Source organism: Schistocerca cancellata, unplaced genomic scaffold (assembly GCF_023864275.1).
Source record: "Schistocerca cancellata isolate TAMUIC-IGC-003103 unplaced genomic scaffold, iqSchCanc2.1 HiC_scaffold_782, whole genome shotgun sequence".
Classification (NCBI taxonomy): Eukaryota; Metazoa; Arthropoda; class Insecta; order Orthoptera; family Acrididae; genus Schistocerca; species Schistocerca cancellata.
This window is the reverse complement of record NW_026046793.1, coordinates 1,280,459-1,305,458: the sequence shown is the minus strand read 5'-3', so window position 1 is coordinate 1,305,458 and position 25,000 is coordinate 1,280,459. Positions and strand designations below refer to the sequence as shown.

Below are 25,000 nucleotides of genomic sequence, written 5' to 3'. Positions count from 1 at the left end.
CTATCAGTTCCAAAGCAGTGTTTCCCATCATTTCACTCAGATGCGCGCTATTAATTTTATCCGTCATATCTATTCCTGAACAAAAACAACAACGAATTAATTTACTCAAATTACCACACGACCTACAGTGAACAACACTAAATTAACCTTCACACAAAACCACTAAATCGTTAACTCACTGAAACGAATTCCACTACAAACACAGCCAACACTAACAATTCTGTACAATGAGCAAGAGCAAATTGAGCCCATTACACCACACAAACGAAAGCCCAGAACACACCACCAGAGGGCACAACAAACCACAACACGACGACATCTACAAACACACCACACTCGCAAACCAAACTCCACACCGTCATGACGTGACACACCACAACACCCTTACGTCATGGGTCAAAGCCGACGCATGGGATCAATTTACAGTCCTCTGAAGCAACTAACATCAGTATGCTATGCAGTTTCAGTAACAATAATTCAATTGAGCAGTAGCTTACACATTAAAACAGATATTGGATTATCAATTCTGTCTTTATTGATGGAAAATATTCCAGGAAACAAATGTACTGAATATAGTAACAACATCTAAGCTGCAGTAAGAGGCTATAGACATTACAACAAAGTGGGAAGAGGACTCACTGTACTGAATTGTTTATACACAAAGGAATCTTTACTGTTCCAAGTGAATAGTTTGCAAACAATGTCCTACATAAAGAGATGGACAAGCACCAAAGAAGTAAGTCTTTACATGAACATGGAAACAGATGCAGCGACCAGTTACACCTCAGCAGGAAAAAAAATAAAATCTTGTGCTGTATAACAAAATAGAGTTATGCAATTAAGTGATCGAAGACAAACATGAAATATACACCTCCAGTAATACTGTACACTCAAAATTATTCATTAAATAGCAGTTTTGAAACTTCTGGATTACCTGAAATATGTAAATTATATAGACAACTGTACTATTATAACTACTATAACTGAGGGGCTTTTGCAATACATTCAATTGAATAGTGAAAAATGCTGTACAAACATGTAACAGAGCAAATATTTCAGACCTATTTATGTAACTGTGTGTACTTGGGCACATATTTATGACATACATACAACTTACATTGTCTACACGTGGATAAATATACAGTAGTCTAGAATAGTCAACCATCAGGTTCCCAAATCAGAAGACATCTGAATTCTCGGGTCTGCTCAGGCCAAATTCAAAACTGTTTGGTACAGTCAACATTACTTCACTCCTAAATCCAAGAAAGCTCTACAAATTAGGAGAAATAGTTAAGAAAAGTCAAATTTTAACCATGCTAGAAACAAGATTGCAAAGTGAGAATGCCACCACGTAGCACAGATTTTGGAAATTACAGACTATTCAAAAAGCAAAAAGGGCAAAATAACACAAATAAATATACCCCATGTGGTAGATTGTATGAACAGTTTCATAAGACATTCAGAGATCCATAATCAAAGTGAAGAACAAAATTAATGACAATTTACTTTGAATGTGCAAATAAAATTTAAACAGTAATTAATGTTAATCGGCCAAGGGGAGGGGGAACAGAAAAGTAAACATGCGATGGGGGGTGATAGAAAAATTAATCTCTAAAATTCCACAAAATCATGGGAAAATTTTGACAGAGTATTTTAATGATCAGTTAGTGCAAGAGAAAATGCAAGGAAATAATTTGTGACTTCCTTGCGCACAAATGGAACAAGCAAAATGGATACTTGTCTAACTGTGTAGAAATTGTAACCACAAAACTGTCAACACATTTCAAACAAAACAAAAAACACCTGACAAGAATTTAGGCGAAATCCGTACTGATCATATCACAATCTCATAGCCACATCACAAGGGGATTTTAAATATGTAGAAGTACACAAATGTCCAAATATTTACAGATCACTACCTAACCACAGTGAAACTAAATTTAAAGCCTCAAAAGTTCAGCAAACAGATACAGGTAATACCGAACATGATACTGATTCACTCCAAGCAATGCTATTAGCAAATGAACTCAAAACACAAGCACAAAACTCCAAAGAAATCTCAACAAACTTATCGAAACTACATAAACTCAAATTCCTCTACAAAGATGGAAAGAGACATCCATGGTGGAACAGACTGCGCAAGCAGTAAAATCTTGACAAAGAGCATTCAAATCATCAAATAATAAATTGAAAAAAAAGTGCCAAGCAACTCCAAGCAGCTTGAAAATTGAACCAAAAGACATTATGAGAAGTCATCTTCAGGCTTATAAAAAACAAGGATTCTTATATGAAACACTTAAAACAAATCTAAATGGATACCAGCCCCAAAAACTGTTTCATGAAAGACAGTGCACACTTGGCACATAACCAAGAAATAGATAATTTAAAAAACTTCCAAACTGCCCTAAACCCAAAGAAAGATTTCTATCAGAAATTCTAAAAACCAATTCAGATTCACAAGCATCAAATGAAGGGGAAATTGCTGAACAAGAGGTTAAAAATAAGCATTTGGTTAGGACAGAACCGTTGCATTAGTCCTACAAGCTCCCACAAAAATTTTAAAAGAAAATTTACAGTGATCATGCAAAATATCTGACAGAAAACCATACAAACTGGAAAACTGCACTGATACATCCACTACATAAAAAAGAACCATAACCGATAATACCTTTAGACGGGCCTTCAGTTTGTGCCATTCAAAATTGTCTTAGTGTATACACACACACACACACACACACACACACACACACACACACACACACACACACACACAACAACAACAACAACCTGAATTCAAATTCGGTGAACATCAGGAAAATTCCAGACCAAACGGATCTTGTCTGAAACAAATTTTAGCTATGAAACTAATTCTCACATCAAAATATTTATAATAAGAAAGTATCTTTATAGATTTTAAGAAAGCTTATTAGAAAAAGTAATCCGAAAGTGGCGAAAACTGAAATTACAGTTTAAAATTGATGAACCAATCAAATTCAAGAGTGATTCTCAACCCAAATATATATGTTAAACTATTCAGAGACAGCTTTCTGGCTAACAAGTGACATCCGTGACAAAAAAAATGCATATCAAAATACACAAAACTGAGGCACGACAATACAGCCACAAAACAAGTCTGTCTATATGGGACTGAAGGCACTGAAGAAATCCAATGTGAAAAACGAAAATAACATTTTTAGTTTGAAATCGCATTTAGGAATGAAAATACTGTACATAGAAATTGAACGGGCAGAAATTGCGCTTCATGGTACTCTTCCTGGCACAAAAATCCAATGAGACCATTACAGTTTGATCCTATGAGCGCAAAAAGGAGCTATTCTGTAAGACAACGTAATACAAACAATAAGAAAAGGTAAAACTAAACCATAAAATGCCCCTAGTTGTACATGGCGTGGTCAAGTAGGTCCCAAACGTGATAATTATTATATTACATTAGGTTTTCGTTACAACAATGAAATGAAGTATTCAGCAGTAATCCAGCGAGAAAACGAAAAAATAGCACTATGGTTACAGGTGGCTGTCAGGAAAAGCGGATTTAATTGAATAGCTCAAACCTTCGCAATGTTTCAACTCTGTTGCCACTAGCTCACTGGATGTCACGCCGATTGCCTCTTTCAACTCGCGCAGTCGCGCACTCTTTCAAACGTCACAGTGTACAATTCGATTATCGACACTTGTTGTCGATTACATCAAGGTCGATTAAAAGTTAACCGAAAAAATAGGCCTTTCAAAAATTGTAATACACCACCCTCGTTTTAAGTTAAATGAGGGAATTAATCGCGATTAAAGTTAACTGAGGTTGTAGACTCGTTTACCTTGAATTCATCGCAGTTGAAAGTGAAACGAGGTAAGCAAGTGCCCGCCGTATGAAGGTGGCAGCCCGTTTTGATGTTTTATGGGCCAGTTGTATAATCTTGGGCTGTTTTTTTTTCCTTTATTGTCTTGGGCTGTAAATCCGGGAAGCCTAACAGACACATCATTGTGGTCCAAAACCACTCGGAAGTGACGTCGAAATGACGTATACATAAACGCGCTGCACACTTGTCGACTGATCGAGATCTGTGGTCGAATCGAGTTAGCGGGAAAAGCGTCTGCTTTGTTCTTCACTGTCATACTGCCCGTGTATCTTGAGTGGTTGTGTTTTCGCTATCGAGCAAAATGTCTCAGGTGTATGAAAACATCTTTCGTGACGCTCTGAAAGATTTCAGAGGATGGCTTGATTTCAGGCTATTGTAATTCGTTGGAGGAGGTAATAATAATTTTATGTTAGAATTGGCTGGCAAAAATATGCGCCTTTAGAGACATTAGGAACTCTAGAAAATAACTTTTTTCTGCTGCCAGTTAAGATTTCATTTTAATAAATTTTATATGTCGCTTTCCGCGATCTGATTCCAATTTTTATGTGAGTTTTTTATGTATTATGCAATTTTTCATTTGTTTTCGTTGTGAGGTTCTGCATTGTTACATTACCTTTACTGTAACATATACGCGTGGAATATTGTAATTAATGATCGCTGTTTAGGAAGTTAATGGCAACTTTGTTTCAAAATTCGCCGTTTCTGAGTTCGTCATCTATGTATTATAGTAAGAGAAACTGAACATTGCAGCAGCTCAAGCGCATACGTCGTCTCGAGTAAATGGCATAATTTAGAAGACACACACATGAAAATGGGACTCAGGGTCTGGGAACAGTCATGCAAAAGGAAAATAAAAAGCAGTATATTTGCAGCTAATGTCATTGCCAGAGCGTGGGCTCTGTATTCCACATAAAAGTATCCTGCATTTTCCCAGGAATTTTACATAGTTCTATCTAATTGCAGTATCAGCTCCAGTGCATAATTGCACAAATCCATTACTCCTGTTTTCTTTGTGCTGGCACTGAGCTGAATTTCATTGAGGTACTGAATTCAGAGATTAGCTAGAATACTGTCTATGCAGGGATATGGAGCTCTGTAATTCAAATGACTGTAAGATCCTTAGTTTCTCACCAAAGTTTCAGCAAGGTCAGTGACATCAGCTATGAAACAACTTTTTTCCTCAATAGCACTGTAATGAATGCCACTTTATGCAAATGTTGCAACATGACCATGTTTGGCCTCCGTACTGAATTCTGAGCAAAGGTGTATTGTTGATGGATGCTGAGTGAGAGCTTTTTGTTCAGGATACCATTGCTCAGTAATAACTGTCCGCTTAATTAATACATGTTACAATGTTTCAATTATTACCACTGCTTAGGTGGCTGCTTAAGTATGTGTGGATAATGTTGGAACTCTATTGGGATTGCTGGATTATATTTGTAGACAAAGTCTGTCAGGATCTAAAATTTTCTCTGCACCACACTGAAATTTTGATAACGTAAGCTGTTTTAGTCTTTAGAAATGCTCGTTGGTGAATATGGGTCCTCATAGGGTATAGAACATTGACACTTTGAAGCCCTCAAAGTTAAACTTCTCTCTTACAGGTGTTCTTTCACATCTACACTCTTTTCTTATTGCCCTGCTAGATTTTATTTTAATTTCTTCTATTGATCTGGCTTTTACTGGAGATGATGTTGATGGGAGTGAGTTATTAAGTCATTTATTTATTTTTGTTAGTTTTTCCTCTCACAACATAGTACTTGGGATGGGGCAAAATGTCTTCTGGAGATATTATCTCAGTTCTTCTGCTGGATAGACTTCTCGAGGAGGAGAAATGTTGAGGTCTGCATCTATAACCTTGTCAGGAATACCAATAGTAGAAATAGATGGCAAATTATTTTTAAGTTTGGAGTGTATCAGTCAAATAAGCCTTAAAAGTGATGTATTATTTCTGTTGGTGATAAGGAGGAATTCTGGCTAACCAGCCCAGATCGTGATTGATTTTGCTCTTTTGTCATTAGATAATTTCCTGTATCATACAATAACTTAAGTAAGACTTCAAGACAAGAAGTCGTAGCTTATGGCTTGTATGATGTGGGAGAGTATGCAAAATTATGCTGTTTTTTTCATATGATGATTATGCAGAATCATAAGTTGTGGTCTTTGAGGGGAGTGTGTTATGTACGTAATGGAAGTTTCATGAATTCTGTGAGCAATTCATCGTATCATGCTCTCTTTCCCAGGTCTTTGTCACAGATTTCAATCCCTTTGCAAATTAATGTGCCAAGATGCTTGCAGATTTTGTGATTAAGCTTAATGGATGTTGTATTGAAGTAATGTAGGCAGAGGTCTTCCACTTTTGTTAAGAGTTTGACAGCCGAAAACTGATATTTTTCAATTGTAGGAGAGAAATCTTTTTGTAATTTTTACAAAAACTTTTTCATGGATGTATTAACCAGTTTCAACTTTCATCAGTTGTACTGGATAGTTTTGATTGGTGATTGTCTTATTCTTAGTATATAAAACCTGGAATTCATAGTATGCATAATTATTATGCTTAATAAAGCTTTTGTTGACATAAGGCTAGGCGTGCTTGAAATGAGGTTAACTGAAGCACTGATCAGTTAACCCCAAAACTAGGTCATTAAACTTCATGTGCACTTGGAAAATATTTTTCATCATCATAATCACAACTGAAAGAACATTTTATGATCACAATTTTAACTGAAGTCAACAGTAACATAATTTGTGGTCAGTGAATAACAATGGAATAAAAGCAAAAGAGCAGACAAATGAACTCCCAATTTTGTTAACTCATCCATGGTTAATAACAACACTTACTTTAGCTGTCAAAAACATCAGATGTGATGAACGGCTGTGTACATTAAATAACTGAATTTTGTAAAGCCTAAAATTTCCCTCTTCATTCATGTTTCCCAGTTAACCTTCAGTGTAGTTACCCTCAGTTTATGCTACTGGTCACTTTATTCTCAGGTGGAAACACTTCTCAATCCGCTGAAAACTGTGGGGTTTTCATAATGTGTGAGAAGTAGTCGTTATAAAGAGCCATCTTCAGATGTTATGAAAAGTAAGTGAACTGCTGCATTAATTACTTTCTGTGGTTTACCATTTTAGTTCATATATGTATACTTGAAGGAAGAACTTAGTTTGCTGGAATTAGGGATAGTATATATACTTTAAATGGATATTTCTTTCTAAGCTGCACTAACAATTGATGGAATTGACTTTTTGTTATCGTTAATAGTTGTTGTGATATGCGAGGCAGAATTGTATTAATCATTTTCCTCTGTGTTGACTTGTTTGTCATTTATCCATTTTCACAGCCATACATTCAGTAATTTTTACACACTTGCATTTGATAATAGGCTGATTAAAATTATTAGTTGGTTTACAATTCCTTTTGGAGCTGGTTTCCTCCAGAGTGCTGAATGCGTCAGGTCCAAACAATCTCTGTTCGCCATTTCCTGACTGCCACAACAGCTGATCAGTCCACTTCCATTTTCTTGTCTGACTTCCTTTCTTGATGTGTTTGAACGCCATGCAATCATTTGCTGCCTACAACCAGATTGGCCTTAAACATTTTAAGACAGTAGGCATAACTACGTATCCTTACAATATCTTTATGGTGCTAGAGCTAGCTTTAGCATCGTAACATAATGTGAAAGGCTGATCTGGTTGAAGGCAGCACATGATCGTTGGGACCAAATAATCTTACATTAGTGTAATGTAGAGTGGTGGCATAGTGCAACAGATAAGAAACATTCCTGATCCATATAAAGTTGTGGATTTGAGTTTTGACAGATTCTTTGATATTTTTTATACCAATATATTATCAAAATTACTTCATTATTTTTATTCAGTTAATAGGTTTGGATGCAGTTTTATTTCTAACACTCTGCTGTGTCATTTTTGACATTGTATTTACTTTTTAATTCCTTATATTTCTTCATATCATTATTTCATTTGAAATCAGCTTGTCACCTATAACATGTAACTGAATAAAAACCAGGACTGCTCATCAGTTGGTAATTTGGCAGTCCATGCAGCTTGTGTGAGGACAGTTTCAGGTGCCATAATTAATTAAAGGAAGAAATTAGTTTGCTTTCAGCACTGAAATACAATTTTTTTCCCCTTGAGTTTGCTTATAGAGAATAGCTTCAGCTAGTTTCCTGCCACATGCTTAGTGTTGGGTGTTTCACCGTCAAGCCAGGCCAGGCAACAGCATTAGGTGTGAGGCTCTGCTGCGACTGCCCGTGGTCAGTGTATTAATTGTTGTGAACAAAGTATGATTAACAGTTCTTCTGTAGAATGCTGACAGCCATTTTCTAGGATATATTGCACATCATGTTGCGGTTAGGTTATCAAATGAGTTTAAATTCTGGGCTATAAAATGTCGTATCTGCCACAGTTATGCCATTGGTCACTCCAAAACCAGTTGCCAGCAGAGCATGTCATATTCATGTTATTTCATAATGGCCACTTCCAACACTGCACAGAGTTACATGTATACGTCTCCCATCCTTTTGTAACCCCACCTGTGCTCTGCCTCTACTGAGCTAAACCTACTTTTTTTAACACGAAAATTAAATTGAACAGCACTTGCTGAGTGACCTGCTCTGTTTGTTGCCTATAATACAGCAGCAGCCGGTGTGCTAACACTTCAGCAACAAGTGACAGATGCCAACTAACAAATAATTTTAATGAATCTATACTGCTGTGTTCATGTTGAAATAGTTTCTATGGTTTTCGATAATTGTGGTGTTGATATGTAAAACAGTAGTCAGCTCATTGAACCTATTGACAGGCATGTTTAGCTTTGTCTTCCTAGTTACATTTATTTTTTGTAATTCCACATTTATAGTAATTACATTTTTCTACATAAGTGTTCTTCACATCTCCTTTGTTTACAAAGAATATTAATTCCACATTTATTGGAACCACAATAAAGCACTTAAGTTGCCCAAAATCAGTATGGTATCCTCATTGCACATGGCAGTCAGTTCCATTTCTTTGCTAGATACAATAGGTGTGACATCCTGTAAAATTTTGCTCCAGTACTATGTAAAGTAGACAATCTGCTTCCATCAGTTTAGAACTTTGACAATACCTATCAAATGAATGAAATGTTTTCTCACATTGTATTTAGTTAATTAGCAATAACATATGTGAATTATTTAACAATAACAATGTTTGTGTTTTTGTCTGTGAGAAATATATTAACTGTTCCAGGTAAAACAAAGCATTTCTTCAAGCAAATGCAGGAACATGTCCCTATCCCCTTTTTTGGTTGTGCATTTGCAGTGGAGAGTGTGTGGTCAAGGCACTGTGTTTTGGGGCCGAAATACTATAAAAGTAAAGAGTCTAGTGTACCTGAGCACTTGGTAATATCATGCTGTGTTAAGATAGACTTACTTTCCATAAAACAAGTTCGTTACAGGGAAAGTTTATTAAATAAATTTTATAGTAGTTCTTTACCCTCTTTAGGAAGACCATGTGACTCCTCGTAAGAGATTGAGGATCATGGATACTGGAAAATCCAACTGCCCAACAACTTTAAATATGAAGTGTATAAGGGTGTATCCTGATTACAGTATGCACTCAGCAACTGAACACAGGGATACCAAGGCAAAAGTAAGTATCCAGTTTGGGTTCTGCTTGGAGAAAATTTTACATGATCAGTTGACAGTATATTTTAAAATCTATTGTTTTTAATGCTCTTAATTAAATAATTGATACATTTTTGTCTTACAGGTTCTTGCAAGTCTACAGAAAGATTTGGCATTGCCATGCCCGCCGAAGGGCTACCTACGTTATTATTTGACTGCTTCTCCAGCAAGTGCGCACACACACATGCTACTGAAAGTGTTGAAGCAAGTGGGTACATACATCCTTCACTTGTAAAGGAAATCAAAAACTTAGTAACTCAGTGGAATGACATCTCTCAAAGTCATTAAGTTGACTCTAGATAGATTTGTTGAAATCAATTTCATTGGGACACACATACCAGGTCAAATGAATACTACCTTTTACCCCACAGAGAAAACTATTTACAGTCACATTTATCGGACCCTTTATAGTACGAATAAAGTATTGTTTGACGAGACTAGACTGCAGAATCAGGTTGATGAGTGGCACAAAGACTCGAGCAATCACATGATTTATTATAGGCATTGTATGGAAGCCAATGGAGAAGTGAAACCATTACTTTTTTGCTATCAGAGCAGTTGGCAGAGAGATCTTTTGAAGTAGTATGGGGGTAGTTGTTTGTTAGATGCAACATACAAAACATCATATGATATTCCTTTATTTTTTATAGCTGTGAAGAGTAATGTGAGCTATTTGGTTGTCGGTTTTTTTCATTCAGATTGAAAATGCAAGATCCATTCATGAAGCACTAGACATTTTCAAGGACTGGAACAAGGATTGGAATCCCCTCTATTGGGTTACCGATTTCTCGGAGTCGGAGATAAATGCAATTGAGCAAGCATTCCCTCAGACAAAAGTTTACTTGTGCCTTTTCCATCCAAAACAGGCATGGGGAAGATGGTTGAAAAAAAGGATAATCTACGTGTACCAAATGACATGAAGAGATTTCTGGACATGTGGCAAGAAATTTCAGAATCATCAACAGAGAGAGAATTTAGAGATCACGTAGAAGAGTTGCAAACGCACGAGGTTTCTCGGAGAAACGAGCGTGCGTGGCCATACTTTCAACAGCAGTGGCTAACGGTATGTGAAAGATGGGTGAAAGCGTATGAGGACAAGGGCAGATTTGCAACCATTGACACTACAAATGGAGTTGAAGCCATGAACAAGGTTGTAAAACATTTTTTCCTTAAACACAATTCAGACAGGACTTTAACTGGGGTTACTAAGGTTATAATAAACCAGTTTCTTCCAAGCCTAATTAGAAAGTACTGTCTGCAGAATTCTGCCATCAAAGCTTATAACAAAGATGTTCCACTGTTTTTGCATAAAAAACAAACAAGTTTGTGAAACATGTCATGCAGCGATATGAATCAGCGAAAGTTGAGTTAACTGCAAAATCAGTGAGTGGGAGATTGGATGGTTCATTTTGTGTGGAGAGTGCAAAGTCCAAAAAGTGTAGTTATGTTGTAAACTTTGATATACCAGATTGCACATGTGTAGATTTTCGGAGATATAAATACCCATGCAAGCACTTCTGTGCAATCTTTATTTTTTACCCAGAGTGGGGTTTTGATAAAATGCCAGAAAGTTATGAGACTAGTCCATTAATCTGTCTTGATGAAATGTATGGTGTGGGCTTTAGAAGTGGCTCTTTAGTAATTTCATGCGAAGGTAGTAGTACTGATGAAGCAGCTGAGGAGGCTGTCAAGGCAGCAAATACAGATGGTCTTGTTCAAACCCAGAATATTTCTTCGCAGCAGTTTGAAGCGAGGGAGCTGTGTAAACAGATTTATAATCTCACATACAACTGCAGCAACAGCGAAACATTACAAAAAGTACTTGAATCACTGAGCAACTGTGTGCAAGATTTGCAATTAGCAAATCCTGAAGTTGGTGGTCTCCCATTAGTAGTGCCATCAACTTCCAAACAATAGTGAAGAACGATGCCAAAAGCCTTAAGAGATCTGTCTTAAACACATTATAACTTTCCATTTGAAGGGTAAGAAATGATGGTTTATTTGGATTTTAGATAGCTCTTTGTCTATGTAAAATACGAATAAGCTCCGTCATTTCTGATCCTCGAGATGGAATGCTATGAGGTCTTTATGTTGGTCTCTGCTTTTAAACTTTGTTGCACATTTGAATTTCGAAGTAGCAATAGATAAAATATTATAAAAAGGATAGTTGCTAGATTTGTGTGTGTGTGTGTTTGTGAGTGAGTGTGCGCGCGCGCGCGCGCGCGCGCTTTTGAAAAGGCCCTTGTTGCCCGAAAGATAAGTCCGACAGTCTTTTTGTTGTGCCTTTCTGTGACTCGGCATCTTCACTATTTGGTGAGCAGCAACAACTATCCTTTTCATAATATTGTTACATTCCATCCTGGATTTTTCGTTGTTCACCAGAGAAAAGATTTTTCTGAGGAATTAAACTAGATGATAGTGTAGAACTTGCAAACTTTTTAAAATATGAAGTAAAAGATTTTAACTTTAAATTAGTTTAATTCAAATATGGGACAATGTTGAGAATTGAAAAGGTGGAAAAAATAAATAAGATATATCTTAGTGGCATTGAGATGTCGTATGACTGATGGAGAAAAGATTTTGCATTTCTTTTTCCAAGTAAGAATGCACTTGCTCTCACTTGCTTCAATACATGTCTAGTGATTCACGTGAAACAGAGAAAAAGATAAAGACTGCCCTGTTAATGAACATGTGAGATTGCCCAGTATCACTCTGACAGAAGAGTGTGCTGTTTCCTTGATATGGTATCTGGTCATCAATGTCATTGGGACCAAATGAAGTAAGGATTGACTTTTTTTATTTGCTTTGGAAGCTTAATGTGTATCAGTTACCTACATATTGCATATCTACCACCTTGGTTCTAATGTTCTTAATAACTTTGCAGAGTTACTGCAGAGACCACACAGAAGCAATTACTGTTACTGGAATACCAGTAATGTTTATTAAATTCAGTTATAAAGTAGTTCTGGGCATTGCAGCTGGTGAGTAATGTCATTGGGCACCAAAAGAAGTGAGTACTAAATTTTGGAATTGTGCCTTGAAAACATGTGTATCAGTTGTCTTCATGTTGCATAACTCAATTAATTGTTGTTAATTTATTTGTTAGGTTCAGTTACGATGGATTTGTGGCCTTCAGTCCGTGGGAAAATTCACACCAGATTGAATCAAGACTGTTATATTCCAAGGATATCGAAGATTGATAGTATTCCTGAAGGAAAACAATCCATGTAGTATTTCACGTGTGTATCAAACTGCCATTTGTTGTGGCACATAAATGTTTGCAACTTGATTGTAATTTTTGACAGGTTTCTCAACAATCCAAGAATTTCTTGTAATGAGAAGTAGACATTGTTGCTTGGGTAAAGGAAATACAAATCACGGTCAATACAACTACCTTATTAACTTTCCACAGATAAATATTTTTCACTACTGCTACTTAAAAATTCAAATGTGTGACAGTTTGCTTACAGAACTTGGCATAAAGATCTCCCTTATTTGTATTTTTTAGATAGCTCTTATTGTTTGATCCTTCAAATGGAATGCTATGACCTCCATGTGATCTATTCCTTAGTAGTTAATTATCCATTAAGGCACAAATATATGAACATTACAATGAGAGGGGTCTTTATGCCAGGCCCTGTAAAAGTAATGGCATCTTACTTAATATTATTGTTGGGAATTTGATGGCACAGCTGTGGGGAGACCACAAATTTCAGGGTTTGCTAACTGCAAATCTGGCACACAGTTGCTGAGTGATTCAAGTACTTTTCATAATGTTTCACTGTTGATACAGTTGTATGTGAGATTATAAACTTGTTTGAACAACACCTTCACTTCAAATTGCTGCAAAGAAATGGTTAAGGTATCAGTGTGATGCTCTGTGTGTTTCCTCAACTTTGTCCTCATTGCTACTATCTTCATGTGAAATTACTGCAGACACACTTCTGAAACCAAACCTGTACATCTCGTGGAGACAGATTAATGGGCTATTCCTGCAGCCTTCTGGTATTTTATCAAAACCCCACTCTGGATAGAAAATAAAGATCGCACAGAAATGCTTGCATGGGTATTTATATATCTTAAAATCTTCACATGTGCAGTTTGGTAGAGTAAAGCTTACAACATAATTACAGTCTTTGAACATTGTACTCTCCATACAAAACATTGTCCAACTTCACATTCACTAATCTTGCAGTTAACTCAACTTTCCCTGGTTCATATCACTGCATGACATGTTTCACAAACTTGCTTTTTTAAAAAAAATTGAAAAAAAAGTGGAACATGTCTGTTATGATTTGATGGCAGAATTCTGCAGACAGTACTTTCTAATTAGGCTTGGAAGAAATTGATTTCTTATATCCCTAGTAGCCCCATTGAAGGTCCCATCTGTGTTCCATTTTAGGAAAAAAAAAAATGTTTACAATCTTGTTCATGGCTTCAACTCCACTTGTAATGTCAATGGTATCAAAATTGCCCTTGTCCTCATAAGCTTCCACTCACTTTTCATGTACCAGTAGCCGCTGCTGTTAAACGTACGGTGATGCATATTCGTTTCTCTGAGAAGCCTCACTATCTCTTTTGTATGATCTGTAAATTCTCTGTTGGTGATTCTAAAATTTCTTGCCACATGCCCAGAAATCTCTTCATGTCATTTGGTATATATTCAGCCATCTTCCTCAAACCTGTTTCAGACTGAAAAGGCACAAGTACACTTTTGTCTGAGGAAATGCTAGATCAGTTGCATTTATCTCAGACTATAAGAAATCAGTAACCCAGTAGATGGGATTCCAATCCTTGAAAATGGCTAGTGCTTCATGAATGGATCTCGCATTTTCAACTTGAATGAAAAAGAAAACCAAATAACCTGCATTACTCTTTACAGCTATAAAAAAATAAAGGCATATCATGTGTTGTTGTTTTGTATGTTGCATATAACAACTATCCCTGTACTTCTTCAAAAGATCTCTTTGCTAACAGCTCTGATAGAAAAAAGTTATGGTTTCACTCCTCCATTGGCACCTATACCATGTTTGTAATAAATCATGTGATTGCTTTATTCCTTGTGCCACTCGTCAGCATGATTCTGCAATCTAGTCTCATCAAACAATGCTTTATTTGTACATTACAAGGTCCAATATGTGTGAATATAATTTCTTTCAGTGGGGTAAAATGTAGTATTCATTAGACCTGATATGTGTGTCCCAGTGAAATTATCAATAAATGTATCTAGAGCCAAATTATTGGCTGTATGATGTCATTCCATCGTGCACCTGAATTTGTATTTCCTTTACAAGCTATTGTTAGCATGTGTGTGTGCTGATTTGCTGGAGAAGCATAGAGATAGTCTTTCAGCTATCTTTGAGACATTTAAAGGAGGTGCTTTAGAAATGAGTGTCCTGATTGATATGAAAAATAGTTTTCACATTTTCTGTACAAACTGTAAACAGTTCCTCAGTTGGTGATTGTGGAAGAGATTGCCATAGCCACAGTATTGATCCACTGTCAGGTGGTAAACCTAGGATTTCCTTCCAGTATGAGCCAAGTGAAGTAAAACTGTGGTTGGAGAAATGTTTTATATTCTTAAACTGAGTATTTGCAACCCATTATGTTGGATTGCAGTTCATGTGTCAACACTTAAAAATGTTTAGTTCTTCACTGATGACACGTGATACAATTTCAATTTTTAAGGCTATTCTGTGTCAAGTTAAATTTTGAATTATCCATTTAAGCTTATTTTTTTGCTGTGTGGCAGATGGATTTATGTTCATGTAATATTTTTAATGTTGATTGTGGTAAGGTGTAATCATATGTAAATGCCCAATAAAATAGATTGATATTTATATTTTTTGTTTCTGTATAATAATTCTGTAGCTTGGTGACCTGAGTTGTGTGTGTGTGTGTGTGTGTGTGTGTGTGTGTGTGTGTGTGTGTGTGTGTGTGTGTGTATGTGTGTGTGTGTGTGTGTGTGTGTGTGTGTGTAAGATATTATCATTTCATGGGAAATGTGGCAATAACAGATCAGAAATTGTGTGCAGAATATACCTAATTATCAACACCTGTAAGCGGCTAAAGGTCTGGGATTTCATTATAATTTCATTCTTAGAGAGCTGCAAGATCACAGAGCTGTACAGATACCAGCTTCATATAAATTAGTAAGGTTTTTACTGACTATTATTCACCAAAGCCGACAAAACAGGCTGCGTTTAGTAGTAGTAGTAGTAGTAGTAGTAGTACTACATAATTGTGATACTTCAGTACAACTTTGAACCCTTTAAGTGGTTTAGTATATTCTTCAAGGTATGTTTCACATGCATCTAAGAAACTTTTGCCTTGAATGTCATGTGATTTTGCACTCTGCTGCCAAGTTTTCCTTTTAGATTTATTAAATTTCTTAAAGAGGCTTCTGTTACAAACACTAGCAATCCACATAGGTAACATGTGTGACTGATATTCGTTATGTATCAGTTTCACTCTGTTGTTGCTGGTAACTGTTATGATGGAAGAGTTGATTTGTGCCACATTAAGGAAGGTTAAGAAAAAAGTCATTTACAAACTCGTGAAAAGGAGGCAGGGTTCCCCAAAAGTATAAAGGTTGCCATAAGCAGTCACTTTTGTTGGATTAAGTTATTTCCATATCCTTTCTGGATATTTAAGCCAGCTGCATCCTATTGTAGAGATAGACTAACCAAAAACCTTAGTGTTATATGAACAGAGCAGAAAAAACTTTATTAAATGCACAAAGGACTGGTAACTACTTACATGTATGGACCACTTTCCAAAAAATACACTGTGTCAAGGCATTCAGATTGTACATATTCTTCCTGAATATTTTTATTGTAGCAGGAAGAATGGGGATTGTTTAACTTACCTTTAACCTAAGGTACATTAGATTGTGTATAAAATTCATCAAAAGAGTAAAGTTGGAATACGGGCTCTTACTTCAACTGTTTACTATAACGAGAGAAATTAGAGTACAATATTATAAGAGACAGATGAAGACTAGGTGGGAGATAGACTAAGAGAATAATTTCACATGGTGATGAAAGACCTGCACCCAAACAAGGCACCTGGAGTAGACATTCCCTCACATTTGTGGAGATCCTTCAGACAGCCAAGTCGAACTATTCCATGTGGTATGCAAGATAAGAGACAAGTGAAAAACATTCATGATTCAGAAGGAAGTAATAATTCCTATTCCAAGAAAACCAGGCACTGAAAGTTGGAAATATTACAGAACTATCAGTGTGGCAAGTCATGGTTGTAGTTTGACACAAATTAAGTAAGGTATAGTGGACGAACTGGTAGGTGCCAACTGACCTCAGGAAACATTACTTTGGTATCTGGGAAAAAGTAGCAACACATGAGGCAGTATTGGTCCTACGAAAAATCTTACAAGAGGATATAGAGAAAGCTTTTGACACTGTTGGCTGGACTATACACTAGGAAATTCTGAAGGTAGCAAGGATAAAATACAAAGACTAAAATTTGCACGCTGATGTAACAGTAATGTGTAAAGACATGAAAAGTGTGCAGTTCTTGGGAAGGGAGTGAGACCGGGAGTGAAGTATTGTAGAAGGTGAAACCACGACTTGCAGGCGTATGTTTAAAGGGGTGTTGTTCCTGTTGCAGAGGAATTAATTTAGTGTACAATCCTTACTGTGATCTGTATTACCAATGTTTTGAGGGGAATGGAAATATTAAAGTAATGGTATACAAATTCAACAAAGGTTTTTAACTAATCAGTATCATCTTCAAGCTCTGATTCAACATGCATTTAAAATGCTTGGCTGTATATCATGGCACTGTCTGTAGCTCTTGCCAGTTCATTACACACAATTCGAAGATTCAACAGTGGAACGAAAGACCTGACATAAAAGTAGCGTTCATTGAGTGATTGGATATGACAATTGTTCTATCCTGACAATATTTTACATATAAATTATAGCCATACGAGTTGCTTATCAATTGAATTGGGTGTACACAGGTATGATTAACATAATAAACCCATAATAAATATCACTGGTATCTTTAAGTTCTCATCTTAGCAACTGAAACGGCTACACATCTATGCTGATAACTGAAGCCATGTTTAACATCCTCAGATGTATTTTACTACATTAGATTCAGTTCTCATTCTATAGACCCAAAAATGAGATGGGTTTCTTGGATATGGAATATGTCAAAGAACAACATAAAAAACAAAGACCATCTGAATATAACGCTTCCCTGATCACATGTCAGGATACTTTAAAGGTATGTGAATACATAACAGATAAACTGGGACTGCCAACGTTTACAGAATTAATACACTCAGAATGAAACTGTTATGCACTTTTAACAAATTTATCACACACACAACACCTAATCTTAACTGTTGTAAAACCAAATCTAAGACATTTTTACTTAAGCTGGTCTAACAGTCCCTGTTAAGATATTCATTTATAGAAGAGCCGCCTGCCTAAAAATCTTTCAAACTCTGTTTAAACTGTGCTGTTTCTGAAACAAACTTTTTAATGGTAGCTGGCAATTTATTGAAAATGTGTGTTCCCGTAAACTGGACTCCTCTTTGGACCAAGGTAAGCAATTTTAGGTCTTATTGTTGCTAGTATTTTACTATGTGCTGAGCTATTGTCTGGAAATAAACATGTTATTTGGAACCAATTTCTTTAAGGGATAAATATACTGAAGCATTGGTTAGAATATCCACTTCCTTGCTCAGATTTGTACATGATTATATGGAATTTACAACACAATTGAGTCTTATTACATACTTCTGCAGTCTAAAAACTTTTGCTCGGTTTGACGAGGTACTTCAAAATATGAAAGCAAATGAAGTAAGCAAGTTTTTTTTTTCTATCTCCTACATCTGACATCATTCCCATTGCAAATACAAACTTGTTTAGGTGCTTCAGCAATTTTGTGGCACACACCCTTCCTAACTGAATTTATTACTGAGTTGTAACCCGAGAAATTTAACACTGTCAACTGCTTCTATCTGCATGTCTTCGTACATTATACACATCCTGGAAACAAATTTCTTACAGGTTCTTATCTGCATATAGTGGGTCTTTCCAAAGTTTAATGACAGTAAATTACTTCTAAACCATTTATTGTCAGTGAAAATTTGATTAGTAGCAATTTCTAAATCTGTACTTGACTTGCTATTTGTTGCAATGTTTGTGTCATGTGCCAACAAAACAAACTTAGCATCTGGCAATTTAACAGATGAGGTCATTACTGTAGACAGGAATAAACAACAGATTCAGGATGGAATCTTGAGGTGCACCACATGTAATTACTTCCCAATCAGACGAAGACTATTTGCTTACTCTGCATGTATTTGCAGTGACACCCTTGTTTCCTTTTAGTTAGGTCAGACTCTAACCATTTTGCAGCACTGCCAGTGACATCACAATATTCTAATTCTCTTGAGAGAAAGCTGTGATTCATAGTCAAGGGCTTTTGACAGGTCACAGAGAATGCCAGTAGCCTCTAACTTGTTTTCTTATGAATTATTCCCACAGTATGTGCAAATACCCTTCTCTATATCAGTAAGCATAAGGAACCCAAACTGTGACTTGGATGATATACTGTTTGCAGTCGGATGCTTAAGAAGATGCTTAGACACAACCTTTTCAAATATTTTTGAAGACGCCAGCAAAAGTGAAAATGATCAATAATTTGATAGTATCTCTTTAATGCTCTTCTTGTACAGAGGCTTAACTTAGGCATATTTTAGACAGTCTGGAAATGTTCCACTGATAAGAGATTGATTACACAAATAATATGAGGTACAACTCAACTCACATGAATACACTTTGAAAAACTTCACTAGAATACTTTAAGGATTTTATGATGGATGCTGCTACTTAGGGAGAAGTGAGTGTCATTTCCAGTTTACTGGTTATTTGTAGGGAGTGGTCTCAGATGTTCAATTGCACTGTTAACTGAACCTGATAACTTGAAGCTGTCAGTAACAGATACAAAGTACTGTACCTATTTAAGAAGTTTGCAACACTACATGCATTTGTTACCAATGTCTCATTTACTTTAATTTGAAGTGTTACTGGAATTTTCAAAATTCAGAACCTGTATGTATCACAGCATCAACAACAAGTTTAAATAACACATGGCTTTATCTCAATAGGAAGTCAGACTGCTACTTAATTTACAGATGGCAGCAGAAATGATTTTCTTTCACTGTTACCTGTAAGGCAAACAGTAGCCTGTCTTCCTAATCACAGTTAACGTAACATAGCTGTTACTGTAGTCTCTTTAAATTTGGTCATCTTATCAGACTGTAGTGTATAAAATTATCTTATTATTCACAGAATACCAGATGCATTAGCATTAGTAAAACAAGTGTTTTCTGGAGACGATTTCTTAATCAAAACTGTGTAGCACAATAAATACCTTACATCTCTCGGTATTTGAACATCTGAATCAAATCTACAGTTACTCTGCATTATGTGGTGCAAAATGTAGATGTATGCTCTCACAGTAAGAATGGTTACAAGAATGCTTTATGGAAAGCTTCATAGCGTTCTGTTTGTAAATTTTTAGTAAAATTTTCCAAAACTGAAGTCACAGCCATATGAGAAGAAAGTCCACATGACCTGGATTCATATACAAAATGAAATATTTCATTCAGCTATGAAGTGTGCATAGTTAAATTGCCAGGAAAGTGGAAATAATGTGAAAGGTTTAAGACAACGCTCTTTGTAACACAGCCTGTCATTTATTCTTTCTTGCTGAGTGAGCTATGCACCCCATAGCAAATTGCCTTGTTTCTTATGCAGTGAAGTTATTTACCCATTCTTCTTAAATCATATATAGTTTGTGTGACACTGCATGGCACAACACACAAGTATTCTTACTAATTTAACTGTGGTATAATGAACACAGGAAGTAGTTTTTTAAAGAATTTTGTTGCCCTTGGAGGTTTCTTTCATGATCCTTTAATGCCGCTTTTGCATGATCAAAATTCATTTGTATGATCATAGAAACTATTATTAATATAAAAGATTAGCTGTCCTATGTATAGCCAAACAACTACCCCTTAAATGTATAACAAAGCCTGCTTCTTCTGAAAAGTTGTTTTCACAATTAACTGAGAAGACGGCAAAAGGCATTAACTTCCTGTGAGGCAAAATTTAGAAAACATATCTATTTTTTTAACACAGGTAACAGCTCTTGGTAAACCAATATTTCATTATGACTGCACTGGAATCTTACGTATCCCAGGAAGTGACAATTTATAGCCTTATCACGACACTATTCTTGACAGTTTGTTTTTTCCCCCAGTATGAGCTGCGTACTCGATAACAAAAGCTATTTCTCGTAAGCAATGGCAATGTTTAGTTTCTCTCAACGGTTATACATGATGGTTTATGGAATGTGTAACGGAAATACTGCATTTATTATTTAGGTGTATAACATTTTATGCTACCTATTTGGCCCTCGACAGAATAAGCAGATCAATCACAGCATGGTCAAGAAACAGGTAAAATCCGATAAGCTGAGAATCCGTACGATTTATTTACTTCTACGTAATTTATAAATACATTTCCATTTCTCCGCTACTGTGTACGTGCGATAACAGCCACATTTCTTTCACATTACGGTCACATATCAGCGGATCACACTCGTTTCAGGACGATTCAGCAGACACGCACCGACGTTTTAACATACACTCCAGTGTGGTCCGAAAACTTTCACCTAACTCGACTCGACCACGGATCTCGATACTCGACAAGTGTGCAGCGCGTTGCGTATACGTAATTTTGACGTCACTTCCGACTGTTTTTGGACCACAATGATGTGTCTGTTAGGCTTCCCTGTAAATCCACGAGGCATTATACGTAGCTATTTCAACTGGCACCGATATCTCATTGGTTGGCGGTAAGAGCCAATGAGACATAGCTGCTTGTAGGTAGATCTTTGAACGCTTCGTATGATTTTCGCGGGACCTCTGTCACCATATGAATGCTGATTGTGTCTGTTAGGCTTCCCATTTCGAATGACTGATCGGAAGTAATATGTTTTCAGTCCGCGCGAATTTGGATATTACAGCTGCTTCGTAAGTTTGAAAGATAATTGCATAGCGTTGGTTTGTGATTGTGTATTTTGTTGGGTTGTACGTGTTTTGTAAGAGAGGCTCGTGATACGTAATTGCAGTCAAGAGGGAATGAGCTAACGCCTTTTAAGTGTATTGTTGGGTAAATAGCTCCGGTTTTTAGTTTGGGAACAAGTGAAGGATTAGGGGTTTTTGGATATGTATGCCTATTAACGCGTTCGAACCAAAAACTTCGTATTGGACCGCAGTATGAATATACGGATATTTGCTAGAATGTAAATATAACTGCGGAAAGCGCCCTATATTAAAGACTGGGTCACGACACATTCTTTGCAGTCTCATGTGTAAATTAAACCAGTTTTATTAGGATTCCTTGAAAACTTTAGAATTTGTGCATACGGTGTATATTTGAATGCAAATAAACGATACTAAACGAGAACCTGCGGTGTTCACGTGTGGAATGACAGATACTCAAATGAAACATGGTGACAAAAATTTTAAAACCCCACAGAAAGTAAAATGCTTTTAGTAACTCCACTGCATTATTTGAGTATTATAATTATGCACAACACTGGTAGATTATTCTAAATTCGTTTTATACTGGTAATGTTTTGGTGATCATATTTGATCTAAAATTTTACATATTCAAGGACGTGGGGGACAATGATATTAATCACATTACAGCTTCAGCCCTTCGTTTCTGATTTCAGTGATCATCAGCTTGAAAACGTTCCATCCGATTTGTTTCAACTGTCAATAAAATTCACTTATTTTATCAAAAATTTTAATTTTGCGTGGAAAAATTGTTTTGTGTGTGTAGACTGTAGCGACTTGTTAGGTGTCACTTAATACCTTGGATTCTATTTGCTCCAGTCGGAAATCTCAGCAAAATATGCGAACTGTCTGTTGAAATGCACCACAGCTAAACGTCAGTTCACTTGCCGTTTTTGTACAGTGCTATGTACACAATTAACGTGCAATTCTAGCCAGTTTAATTTTGCATTTCTGCCAAACTTACGAGCAAAACACGATGTAGAACGAAAACGAGTTGCTAAGTCGAAATGAGTTTATTAAATGCCGAAATTCAGATATCCTTGATATGCAAACTGCCCAATAACATCTCCCGGTGGCATATACACACAAATAACAACTCAAAATTCCACAGAAGACGCTTCACAAATAATACGTAAACCACTTATAGTACAATAAAAAGAGTCTTTTATTTAGTTGCATTAGACGAATCACATCCCAAGAACCTTAAAATGACTTGCTGGTGCCATAAACATACCTTAGGATCATACAGTAAGTTAAACCCTGTGTGTGAAATTCCTTGGCATTTAGCTAGATAGCAAAATTAGTCAAAACAGATTAAATAACAAAGCTCAGATCACTGTTTTTGTACCTACCTAATTTCTGACTGTTCACTTGAAGACAGAGTGCTGGCTTATTTACATAGTTTCAGCCACTTTTACCCTAAACAGTTATCCTTTAACGCAGTGCAGCTACAAAAACGAATTAAGTATTCGTTCAGTTATTTACTACATTGTGTAGATCCCATCAAGAACCAACTTTGTGGATGCTGGAGTGAGACATTGTGTACATTAACAGAAGATAAGCAAATAATAGAAAAATATCTATGACATATTAACAATAAATTAGTGCAAACAGTGAAAATCCAGGTTGAAATGTAACAATATTGTGAAAAGGATAGTTCTTAATCACTATACACCAGAGGTTCCAAGTCACAGATAGGCACAACAAAAAGAAAACAAGCTTTTGGCCAACAAAGCCTTTGTCAAAAAAAGACACATGAACACAACCACAGTCCCTCACAGCTGAAGCCAGTAGTCTGACTTCAGCTGTCAGAGACAAAGTCCTTGTTGGCCAGAAGCTCATTTTGGGACAGTCTTTTTGTTGTGCTTATCTGTAACTCAACATCTCCGCTATATGGTGAGTTGTAACTAACCTTTTCACAATACTGTTACAATAAATTAGTGCCATTAACACTTAACTACTGAATGGAAAACTGTGCCCAGTAGCTGAGAAAAGCACCGATCACGCAGGGTAGCAGAATGATCCACCAAACTACTGTTCAGTAGCCTTGACACCCTTTTGTTGTAGAATCTTGGAACATATTGTGAGCTCAAATGTAATGAGAGATCTCAAACAGAATGACACACTCCATGCCAACCAGCATGAACTCCAAAAACATCATACTTGTGAAACCCAGCTCACACTTTCCTTACATGACGTCCTGAAAGCCATAGATCGAGGCAGTCAGGGAGATGCAGTATTTTTTTATTTACAGAAAGTATTTCACTGAATACAACACCTGTGCGTATTATCAGAACTATGATTTTGTGGAATATTGAGAGAAATTTGTGAATGGGTAGTGGATTTCTTTACCTTGGATGGAGAGTCCTTGATGCAGAAGTAATTTCAGATGAGCTCCAGGGAAGTGTGTGGGGATCTTTGCTGTTGATCTTGTGTATTAATGATCTTGCAGACAATATTAATAGCAACCTCAGAGTCTTTTCAGATGATGCTGTTACCTATAATGAAGTACTGTCTGAAAATAATTAAATACAAATATTCAGTCATATCTTGATAAGGTTTCAAAGTGATGCAAAGATTAGCAACTTGCTTGAAGTCTTCAGAAAAGTAAAATTGTCCACTTTCACAAAATGAAAGAACCATGGTATCAAACGGTCTCAGTTGGAATCTGTCAACTTGACATTTACTTGGCTGCAGGCCAACTCTTTGTAGGAATGTGTAATGGATCACTTTGGTTCAGCTGTAGGCAAAGCTGGTGGCAGACTGTGGTTCGCTGATGGAATATTAGGGAGATGTGGCCAGTCTACAAGAGCGATTCCTTAAAAATCACTCATCTGACCTATGCGAGACTATTGCTCAAGTTAGTGTGATGCATGCAAAATAGGACTAATGGGGGACATTGAACATATTCAGAAGAGGACAGCATGAATGGTCAGAGGTTTGTTCGACTTCTCAGTGTGTCACAGAGATACCGAAGAAACTGAACTGGCAGACACTTGAAGATATATGTAGATTGTCCCTAGAAAACTTACTACAAAATTTCAAGAACCAGCTCTAAATGATGGGTCTAGGAATATACAGCATCTCCTGTAGGGATTGTGAGGGTAAGATTAGAGTAATTACAGTCTGCACAGACACATTTCAACAGAATTTTTTTCTGCATCTCTATATGTAAGTGGAATGGGAAGGAGCCCTAATAAAATGATGGGTGCAGTGGGACATTCCCTACCATGCTGTTCAGTGGTTTGCAGAGTATGCTTGTAAGTAGCAGCTAAATCAAACCAAGGAAGGAATAAAGCTGCTACTTT

The 25,000-nt window shown here is 36.4% G+C and overlaps 2 protein-coding genes and 1 long non-coding RNA gene across 11 annotated transcripts in view; 2 read left to right on the top strand and 1 right to left on the bottom strand.

Annotated features, from left to right (window-relative positions):
* LOC126143143 (uncharacterized) overlaps positions 1-9,819 on the top strand; it is a 242,246-nt gene extending 232,427 nt beyond the window's left edge. The window contains exons 1-4 of one of the 3 annotated variants that reach the window (XM_049915354.1): positions 4,108-4,267; positions 9,126-9,277; positions 9,381-9,527; positions 9,648-9,819. In XM_049915354.1, coding sequence (XP_049771311.1) covers positions 9,152-9,277; positions 9,381-9,527; positions 9,648-9,797 — 423 coding nt within the window. In that variant the 5' untranslated portion in view covers positions 4,108-4,267; positions 9,126-9,151 and the 3' untranslated portion in view covers positions 9,798-9,819. Of the gene's footprint in view, positions 1-4,107; positions 4,268-6,949; positions 6,964-9,125; positions 9,278-9,380; positions 9,528-9,647 lie in introns of those variants that run through there. The other 2 variants (XM_049915353.1, XM_049915355.1) reach the window with 2 other exon arrangements.
* Positions 1-15,376, top strand: part of LOC126143152 (uncharacterized) — a 189,889-nt gene extending 174,513 nt beyond the window's left edge. The window contains exons 2-4 of one of the 2 annotated variants that reach the window (XR_007529653.1): positions 11,982-12,341; positions 12,447-12,572; positions 12,669-15,376. This is a non-coding gene — a long non-coding RNA (uncharacterized LOC126143152). Of the gene's footprint in view, positions 1-11,800; positions 12,342-12,446; positions 12,573-12,668 lie in introns of those variants that run through there. The other variant, XR_007529652.1, reaches the window with a different exon arrangement.
* The window catches only part of LOC126143121 (disks large homolog 5-like), an 886,848-nt gene that overhangs the window by 321,916 nt on the left and 539,932 nt on the right, over positions 1-25,000 (bottom strand). The window lies entirely within an intron of this gene.